We start from the raw sequence: 10,483 nt of genomic DNA on the forward strand, positions 1-10,483 counted from the left end.
CCGTTCTTACCTACGCATCAAAACCACAACGATAGTTTGTCAAGTTGGTGTTGTTTTAACCTTCGCAAGGACCGGGCATAGCCACACTTGGTTCAACTAAAGTTGGAGAAACTGACACCCGCCAGCCACCTGTCTGCAAAGCACGTCGGTAGAACCAGTCTCGCGTAAGCGTACGCGTAATGTCTTTCCATGCCGCTTCATCCAACAATACCGCCGAACCAAAGTATGAAATGCTGGTAAGCAGTATGACTTATATCGCCCACAACTCACTTGTGTTCTACTCGTGCATATAACATCAACGCATAAAACCAGGCTCGGATGCCACTATTGGGGAACGTAGTAATTTCAAAAAAAATTCCTACGCACACGCAAGATCATGGTGATGCATAGCAATGAGAGGGGAGAGTGTTGTCCACGTACCCTCGTAGACCAAAAAGCGGAAGCATTAGCACAAAGAGGTTGATGTAGTCGTATGTCTTCACGATCCAATCGATCAAGTACCGAATGTACGGCACCTCCGAGTTCAGCACACGTTCAGCCCGATGACGTCCCTTGAACTCCGATCCAGCAGAGTGTGGTGGGAGAGTTTCGTCAGTACGACGGCGTGGTGACGATGATGATGTTCTACCGACGCAGGGCTTCGCCTAAGCACCGCTACAGTATTATCGAGGTGGAGTATGGTGGAGGCGGGCACCGCACACGGCTAAGAGACGATCAACTTGATCAACTTGTGTGTCTCTAGGGTGCCCCCTTGCCCCCGTATATAAAGGAGCAAGGGGGAGGAGGTGCGGCCAGGCTTGGGGCGCGCCAGGAGGAGTCCTACTCCTACCGGGAGTAGGACTCCCCCCTTTTCCATGTTGGACTTGGGGAGAAAGAGGAGAGAGAGGGGAAAGGAAAGGGGGGGCCGCCCCCTCCTTGTCCAATTCGGACTTGGGGGGAGGAGAGCGCGGCTGCCCCTTGGCCTCCTCTCCTCTTCCTCCACTAGGCCCATTAAGGCCCATTAAGTTGCCGGGGGGTTCCGGTAACCTCCAGGTACTCCGGTAAAATCCCGATTTCACCCGGAACACTTCCGATGTCCAAACATAGGCTTCCAATATATCAATCTTCATGTCTCGACCATTTTGAGACTCCTCGTCATGTCCGTGATCACATCCGGGACTCTGAAGAACAACCTTCGGTACATCAAAACATATAAACTCATAGTGAAACTGTCATTGTTACGTTAAGCGTGCGGACCCTACGGGTTCGAGAACTATGTAGACATGACCGGGACACATCTCCGGTCAATAACCAATAGCGGAACCTGGATGCTCATATTGGTTCCTACATATTCTACGAAGATCTTTATCGGTCAGACCGCATAACAACATACGTTGTTCCCTTTGTCATCGGTATGTTACTTGCCCGAGATTCGATCGTCGGTATCTCCATACCTAGTTCAATCTCGTTACCGGCAAGTCTCTTTACTCGTTCTGTAATACATCATCCTGCAACTAACTCATTGGTTGCGATGCTTTCAAGGCTTAAGTGATGTGTATTACTGAGAGGGCCCAGAGATACCTCTCCGACAATCGGAGTGAAAAATCCTAATCTCGAAATATGCCAACCCAAGATGTACCTTCGGAGACACCTGTAGAGCACCTTTATAATCACCTAGTTACGTTGTGATGTTTGGTAGCACACAAAGTGTTCCTCCGGTAAACGGGAGTTGCATAATCTCATAGTCATAGGAGCATGTATAAGTCATGAAGAAAGCAATAGCAACATACTAAACGATCGTGTGCTAAGCTAACGGAATGGGTCATGTCAATCATATCATTCTCTTAATGATGTGATCTCGTTAATCAAATGACAACTCATGTCTATGGTTAGGAAACATAACCATTTTTGATCAACGAGCTAGTCAAGTAGAGGCATACTAGTGACACTCTATTTGTCTATGTATTCACACATGAATTATGTTTCCGGTTAATACAATTCTAGCATGAATAATAAACATTTATCATGATATAAGGAAATAAATAATAATTTTATTATTTCCTCTAGGGCATATTTCCTTCACGGTTCGGGTCATTTTACCCTAAATCCATTCGCTCCCTGCCGCCGCCGCACCTGTCTCCTCGCCGCGGACGCTCGCCGCTCGTGTTCCTCGCTGCGACTACTCGCCGCTCGTGTTCCTCGCCGTAGCCGCTCGTGCTCCTCGCCGTAGTCGCTCGCCACTCGTGCCCCTCGCTGACGCCACATCACTTTGCTCGCCGCAGTCTCTGGCGTGACCCCTTGCCTGATTTTCTCCGATCGCCGTCTTCCTCCGCGGTCTTCACTCCAAGGTAGCACCCATCTCTTCTCACCTCATCCATCAATTCTTTGATCTATGGTGGGGTTGCTGATTTGGGGCCGTCCTCCTCCTTTAGGTCGAGATGCCCAAGACCAAGCACTCCGCGCGCAAGCAGGTCACTGGTGGGCCATCTCGTATGTCTCGTCGGGGTGGCTTCGATGACTCACAGGAGCGGGCTCGTTATCGGAAGCGTGCTGCTCACCCTCACAGCTCTACTAGCAACTCCTCTTCGGAGGGCTCCGACTATGAGGATGAGCTGCATGATTTGGATCAGCCAGAGTTTGTCGCCGTTCGCACCTCCGCACCCAAGCCGGGTACTCTTCGTCCCACCTTCAAGCCTCCTCCTCCTCCGGTGCAACCTCACGGTGATGCTCGTCATATCTCTCACGAACCTCCTTTACCCCTCGGCTGCCACGTTAAGCGGTTCAACGAGGTTCATGTTGCTTCCTATCTTAAGTTGCGTCGTGATGTTGATCAATTTACGGTTGCTCGAGACTCTCAGGACAATCGTTTTCGCACTAATGTCCAAGCTGACATTTTTACCACTGTCATCATTCCTAAGGGTCTTTCTCTGCATTTGTGCATTGATTTAGAGCATATTCGTACTCATCCGGACAAATATTCTTGAGCTATTGAGCTCATTGAGTCGTCCAATCTTGCTGCCCCATTTGCATTTCAACATGACTTTAACCAAGCCGCCATTCATCAATTCTATGCTACATGTTTCTTCGGTCCCAATAACACTGTTACTTGGATGACCTCAGACACAAAGCTCTCGGCTTCCTATACTCAGTTTGTTGCTGCCCTTGGTTTTCCTGACACCGGGTTCAAAATTCACAATGATGACCCTGAACATAGACCCAAGGGCACCGATGTATGTGTTGATCTTATCAAACCCATACAGACCTGACTAATGAGGAGAAACATAAGGGCTTTAACCAAGTCTCCATTTGGCGCGCTCCTTTCTTCATTATCTATCAATGTGTCATTCGCACCATTTATCCTAAGATGGGTGACAAGGGCCCTTGCAGTAGCTACTGCATTGATCTCATGCATCGCCTCTATGCGTCTCCGAAAGGGAAGATCAATGTGCCTCATTTTCTATGGCATGAGATTCGCCTCGCTTCTCTCCAGTACAAGCGGGCCTTTCCTCATGCTCCCTTTCTTCAGGCATTTATCGAAAATATGGCTCCGTTTCCTATTGCCCGCACTCATTTGCATGAGCGATGGGTCATTCCCGCACACATGGCCGATGACTATGTTCCCAAGGATTCTTCCTCTTCTGCTCATCCGTGCCGAACTGTTGCTAGCACTCCTCGTCCTGCTCCCTCCGGATCTGCACCCTTTGGTCGCAATGCTCGCTTTCTTGGGAAGGCCCACTCTACCTTGATGAAGGCTGTTACTTTTAAATGCTCCCAAAATCACGATGTTGTCACGCGCCTTATCACCTCCAAAAACGCTCTGAAGGCTCGTCTGAGAGACTCCGGAGTGTTCGATGTGAGTGATGATGACCATTTTCCTGATGAGCCCCCTTCTGACCTTGGCTTTCCTTCGTGTCCTGAGTGGTCTGACTTTGACGAGGCTGGTGGTAGTGGTGGTCATGATGATGATGATGAGGCTGGGTTCTGATGATGATGATGATGATGTTCTGGTCGCTCCTCTTGGCCCCCTTTTTAGGTACTTGCTGCCAAAGGGGGAGTAGTGTATCCATTGAGTACTGCAATATGTAATATTAACTTGTATTGCACTATGATATGTATCGTACCTTGAACCTTGTTATGATCATTGTTACTTTAGGTTCTATGATGTGAGTGATGAATCTATTTGAATGTTATCATGTGCAACTTGTGATTTGAATGTGTTGGTATCACCCTGAGGGGAGCTCCTCTCATGCTTATTTTTCTTGTGCACATTGTTAAGGGGAGCTCCGCAATAAATCCCTTCGATACTCAAAGTTTTATTTATTTATTTTAGGAAGTACATGTATGTTGTCATCAACTACCAAAAAGGGGGAGAATGAAAGTGCAATCATGCCCTTAATCTTATTTTGATGTTGATGACAACATGCATGTATGGGACTAATCATGTTTATCAAGTATATCTCATGATTATGTCTCATAGGCCGTGTGTCGATCATGACTAAAGACAAATGCATATAACTCAAGATTGGAGATACAAGACAATAGCGTTGGCTTTGTTTACAGTTTGTTCTTGAGTATAGGGATCTCGCACTATTAAGAGGGGATTGATGGATCTAGTGAAAGATTTGCTCAAAACCCACAACTCCATTTTCACCGGACGTCCGGTACGTTACAGATGTCCGATCCCTTTCAGCTTTCCGGTCGTCCGGCTCCCGTCGGTCGTCCGGTGTTTCTTCATAGAACAAAAGTCACGGATGTCTGACCTTCTCCGGACGTCCGGTCCCCGGACGTCCGTTTTGCTCCGGACGTCCGACACTCACTCAACAAAACAATTTTTACGGATATACGGTCCTCTACGGATGTCCGGTCACCGGACGACCGAAATCGTCTGGACGTCCGTTAGCTGTATGCTGATTCGTGGCTTGTGACTCTCCAGCGACCGGACGACCGACGTCTATCGGACGTCCGGACCTGTCTGTGCCACCGGACGTCCGGTCCTGTCCGGACGTCCGACGCCTCCTGTGCACTTGTGTTGCTCAAACGGTTACTTTTCCACCTCCACTATATATAGCCTTCTCCCTTCCACGGGATAAGGTTGACCATTCACTTTGAGCTTCCTAAGAACACATTTCACTCACTCTCTCACTCTTCCACACCAAATCTTAGATCCCCAAGGGATTTGAGAGCACTTGAGAGAAGTTCTCCAATCAAGTGATAGATCCACTCCTTCCCCTTCTTTGCATCAAAGGAATTCGTGATTTGAGCAAGTCTTGAGTTTTTTCCCCATCGTTCTTGTTACTCTTGGAGGTTGGAGACTCCTAGGCGGTAGGAGTCTTTCGGAGAGGAATCGACTCTTGTGATTACCCCCGGAAAAGTTTGTGAGGGTTTGGAGACCACCCCAAGGTCTACCACTAGTGGTTGAGAAACGCCTCCGTGGTGTTGTCTCAAAGGGAGAATAGGGTGAGACTTCGTGGCGTTGGTGTGCCTTCGTGGTAACATCCACCTCTCTAACGGTGACGTAGCTTCCCTCCAAGGAAGTGAACATCGGCATACATCCTCATCTCCCGGAGTTGCGGTTATTCCTAACCCTAACTCTCTACTTGTGGTTACTTGTCTCTTAGCACTTTTGTACTTGTACCTATTCACCCCCCCCCCCCCCCCCCTCCTCTAGGTTCATCTCGATCCTTTCAGCAAGGATACTATATTTTCATGCGAAACAATACTAAAATATACAAAACAGATGAAACTAATCAGTACCATTAAGTTGAGTTACGTACTAGTGTACTAGCTACTTGCATTGAGATTTGTGAGATTGGAATATGAAGAAGTCAGTGAAGTACTTGTGAGCGCGGACTCGCCGGAGCAGGCTCGGTGAGTCATTGATCGCACGCCTAGAGTTTGAGTGGAGAGGGTGCCGCCGAATGAATTGATGGACAGATAGGCGATGGCTAGATATATGTACGTGTGAACATGGAGTGATTACATTACGCATTAGTAATACGGGGGTGTTGGGCCGATGGACAAATGAACAGCTGTACAGAGTCAACATCACACTGACGTACAACCTTTTACTCCCAAAAAAACTCACGTATGGCCTCAGGAAACCAGGCATCGTAATAAATTTTGGATTCTTCGGTGATTATGGTTTGTGAGCGCTCGAAACCGATCGAACACCGAATAGCTATCGAAGTTGCCACCGAACCAAACAACCGTACACCGAATAAGTGGATAAACTGGTTGAATTGGTTCGGTTCGGTTTTGGTTTTCGGTGTTCGGTGTGACAGTGCCCACCCCTAACACTATGCGATTTAATGAATAAGGATTTTAGTTTATGTGACTATACGTGAGTTTATCTATATGACTAAATAAACTATTTTTCAAAGTTAGCACTGATGTTAATGAAATTTTAATGAGACCGTTCTTGCAAAAAGAGATAAGCAATGTTTTTTTTAATTGTTAAAAGTATCCAGGCCCAAGTCTTCCAGGTGAGATTTTTCCAAATAAAATGAGTACGTTGAACGAGCATGTTTGTCGTGTTATACTTGATTATTTTGAGAATATAATTATACTTAATAATACAGTGATAATTCTTAACCCTAAAGGTAATGACCCTCAAAGTTTGAAAAATTATTGACCTATCAGTCTTTGTAACTTCATATATAAAGTGATATCAAAATATATAGTTAATCATCTCCGGCTGATTCTTGAGGATCACATATCTGAAACCAAAACTATATTTGTGGTAGATTTGTGTCGGACAATGCGATCATCTCTTTTGAATATATTTTCATATGATCCAGCATAGTAAAAACCAATTTAATACGCATTGTGCCTAAAAGTTGGAATTTGGGTAAGCATATGATAGGGTGGATTGGAGATTACTTGGGGCTTACATTCGAAAGTTTGGTTTCAACCTAGGTGGGTTGATTGGGTTATGAGGTGTGTTTGCTCGGGAAGATACTTGATTAGGTGCAATGGTGAGCTGCTGGATTTTTTTTCCAAGACTATTTTTCATTGTTAATGGCATTGTTAGTATCTAAACAAGGTGGTCTCGGTTGGGAGATTGACATCATTAAGTTGCCTCAAATAGTCTAGGTATCTCTAATATTCTTTTTGCCAATGACAGTTTGGTGTTTTCAAAGCTTCGGTGGACAAAGATACAATTATTCAACAAGCTTTGACCTTGTTTCAAAGATGTTCCGTCCAATATTTGAGTAATGCTAAATGCTCACCTTTATTCAGTGAGATGTGTCGTGTCCATACTAGGGAAGCGATTATGGAATTGGTGAAGGTAAACTCTAATGCATCTTTTATTCCTGAAACTGGTAGTAGCACAATTAGCATTGTAGCTCGCAACCATTTGGGTCATGTCTTTGTTTCTACATGCAAGCGAATTGGAAATTGTCGGTCAATGGAGGAAGCTGAAGTTGCACTGCTCTGGTTGGCATATCTTTGCTGGGTCGTTTCTACAAAGGAAGACCAATGATACCGGAGCTAGACTGTTCGGTGGTTGCAAAAGAGTTAGAGGCTCGGGAATTAGCTTTGTCAGCCTCTTTTCCTCTCATGTGAGACACCAAGATGGTCCTTGCCGACTTCTCATCATATAAGATCAGCACCGTCGGTGTGTTTTTGTGTGTTAGTGTTGGCTGTGTGCATGCTATCGACGGAGAGCTCGGGTGTGTGCTCATGCTGTTTGTATCCTCTTGATGCTCCATGTGAGCCAATAGAATCCTTACTTTGTCGAGAAATCAGATCTGTATTGTAGGTATAGACTGAAATAAGTTCACCCACGGGCTGGCGCCCTTAGCCAGGAGAGATGTTGACCAGGAGGTGATTGTTGATGTGCCGAGCGACCATCGCGAACTGATTAGAACTGAATGTAACATCTGATGCAAGCTATCCATGGATGTCAAAATGATGTTGTTCCATCTGAGCAAGAAGGTCAAGCAGTAGCTGCAGGATTTAAAATGGACAGGAAAATAGCAGCTCATAGTATGAGATTACTCAGTTAGTAGAAATAGCAGCGCATGCATTCTTCATATATGGAATGGTGAGCTACACATCTGATCACAAACTATCATGAGTATGTACAGCAATCACAGGAAATCACCTTTCTACTATCGTATATGTACATTATAAGCTGGCACGGCGAAGGTAATTTGGTGTGGTGGAATAGCTGAAATAATGGCATAACTCTTCTTCATCTAATTAATTAGGTCTTTCAAGCACTACGAAGTACTAGCCCTATGTGAATAGGAAGAAACTTTGGTGTATGGTGCAATAGCTGAAATTGTGACTAGGTTGCTTCACCTACGGTTTAAGCACTAAAACCCTTGTGTGTGGCACTCCAGGGGTTGGTTGGGATGCTCTTGCATGCCTGAGCAGCGACCTTCACCATCGCTTCAGGAAGGACGCCGGCATTGCAGATGTTTGCAAAGGACCGCATGTGCTTCATTCCATACTGTGCCAGCGAGCCACATTGTGATTCAAAAGCACGCACCTGAAGAAAGGGAGGACACAATATTAGTCATGCATGGCAGGGGCAGAAGAAATTACATGCTCTAAGCCTCTAACCGCATTAACTTTATGCCATATGACGCCTGCATGTATATAACTATATATACAGTTACAGCATCCAAGTTTCAATCCAGAAATCATCGATCCTCAATAATATTGCGATATATTCAGGACAATATTAGTCCTGAATATATATCCCATTTTTTAGTACTATTGCGATATATTCTACAGTATTTGTCAGTCAACTAATAACAACAATTTTATCTACAGAATTTTGTCCCAGTAGTCCAGACAATTAAGAAATAACTCATAACCAATAGGCAATAGAAAAAGACAACAAAAGCATAAGTAAGACCAAGCAAAGTCAAATAGAGCCTTACCGTAGACTTGAGACAACTCCAGTCATCAACAAGAGGCTCACCGGCTGGGCGAACAGTCTTTAGAACCATTGGACCATCCGCAAAACCAAACAGAAGGTTTCCAATCAGCTCGACGCTATTGTCGATATGCGATCTATGACTGGTCATTTCGAGCAATTGCTTCCGAGCATCGTTTTTCTCAGGGGAACTCTCAGCCAATTTCCGGTACTACATGTAGAAGAAAAGAAATCAATCAGTTCCATCTTTTTTGTACTGAGATTATTTATGCATATTCTATTTTTGTGGGTAAAGTATGGCAATGATCTAGGGATGACGTGACAACCAATCAACATGAGATATTTCTCATGAAATAATTATAAACCGTACCTTGTGCCAGAAGTAAACAAGATCAGCATCCCTCTGATTAACAGCTCTTGAGAAGGACGGCAGTGAGTTATCTTCAACAAATGTAGTGTTATTGTTAGCAGGATTTGAGCCGATGTAGTGAAGAGTGATGGTCAGGCCGGGACTTTCTCGAGCATCTATATAAAACGCGGGGTGCGGTTTGTTGGGGAACGTAGTAATTTCAAAAAAATTCCTACGCACACGCAAGATCATGGTGATGCATAGAAACGAGAGGGGAGAGTGTTGTCCACGTACCCTCGTAGACCGAAAGCAGAAGCGTTAGCACAACGCGGTTGATGTAGTCGTACGTCTTCACGATCCAACCAATCAAGTACCGAACGTACGGCACCTCCGAGTTCAGCACACGTTCAGCCCGATGACGTCCCTCGAACTCCGATCCAGCAGAGTGTCATGGGAGAGTTTCGTCAGCACGACGGCATGGTGACGATGATGATGTTCTACCGACGCAGGGCTTCGCCTAAGCACCGCTATAGTATTATCGAGGTGGACTATGGTGGAGGGGGGCACCGCACACGGCTAAGAGATGATCAACTTGATCAACTTGTGTGTCTCTAGGGTGCCCCCCTGCCCCCGTATATAAAGGAGCAAGGGGGAGGAGGTGCAGCCAGGCTTGGGGCGCGCCAGGAGGAGTCCCACTCCTACCGGGAGTAGGACTCCCCCCCTTTTCCATGTTGGACTAGGACTTTGGGAGAAAGAGGAGAGAGAGGGGAAAGGAAAGGGGGGCGCCGCCCCCCTCCTTGTCCAATTCGGACTTGGGGGGGAGGGGCGCGCGGCTGCCCCTTGGCCTCCTCTCCTCTTCCTCCACTAGGCCCATTAAGGCCCATTAAGTTGCCGGGGGGTTCCGGTAACCTCCCGGTACTCTGGTAAAATCCCGATTTCACCCGGAACACTTCCGATGTCCAAACATAGGCTTCCAATATATCAATCTTCATGTCTTGACCATTTCGAGACTCCTCGTCATGTCCGTGATCACATCCGGGACTCCGAACAACCTTTGGTACATCAAAAAATATAAACTCATAATGAAACTGTCATCGTAACGTTAAGCGTGCGGACCCTACGGGTTCGAGAACTATGTAGACATGACCGAGACACGTCTCCGGTCAATAACCAATAGCGGAACCTGGATGCTCATATTGGTTCCTACATATTCTACGAAGATCTTTATCATTCAGACCGCATAACAACATACGTTGTTCCCTTTG

The 10,483-nt window shown here is 46.0% G+C and overlaps 1 protein-coding gene across 1 annotated transcript; it reads right to left on the reverse strand.

The window, feature by feature from the left end:
• Positions 1 to 7,984: 7,984 nt before the first annotated feature.
• On the reverse strand, positions 7,985 to 9,351 carry LOC147982481 (vacuolar-processing enzyme-like). The gene is made up of 3 exons (XM_087514420.1): positions 9,240 to 9,351; positions 8,874 to 9,080; positions 7,985 to 8,476 (listed from the first exon to the last, which is right to left on the reverse strand). Exons 2-3 carry the CDS (start codon positions 9,018 to 9,020, stop codon positions 8,294 to 8,296), a joined length of 330 nt encoding a protein of 109 aa, XP_087370546.1. The 5' UTR covers positions 9,021 to 9,080; positions 9,240 to 9,351; the 3' UTR covers positions 7,985 to 8,293.
• Between the last annotated feature and the right edge of the window lie 1,132 nt (positions 9,352 to 10,483).

This window comes from Triticum urartu, chromosome 3A (assembly GCF_056163025.1).
Source record: "Triticum urartu cultivar PI428250 chromosome 3A, HENAU_Tu73, whole genome shotgun sequence".
In the NCBI taxonomy this organism is placed as follows: domain Eukaryota; kingdom Viridiplantae; phylum Streptophyta; class Magnoliopsida; order Poales; family Poaceae; genus Triticum; species Triticum urartu.

Coding starts and splice junctions, on each gene's coding strand:
- LOC147982481 (XM_087514420.1), bottom strand. CDS start 9,020: ATGACCAGTCATAGATCGCATATCGACAATAGCGTCGAGCTGATTGGA. Junction 8,477..8,873: donor GGAGTTGTCTCAAGTCTACG/GTAAGGCTCTAT, acceptor CCCTTTCTTCAG/GTGCGTGCTTTTGAATCACA.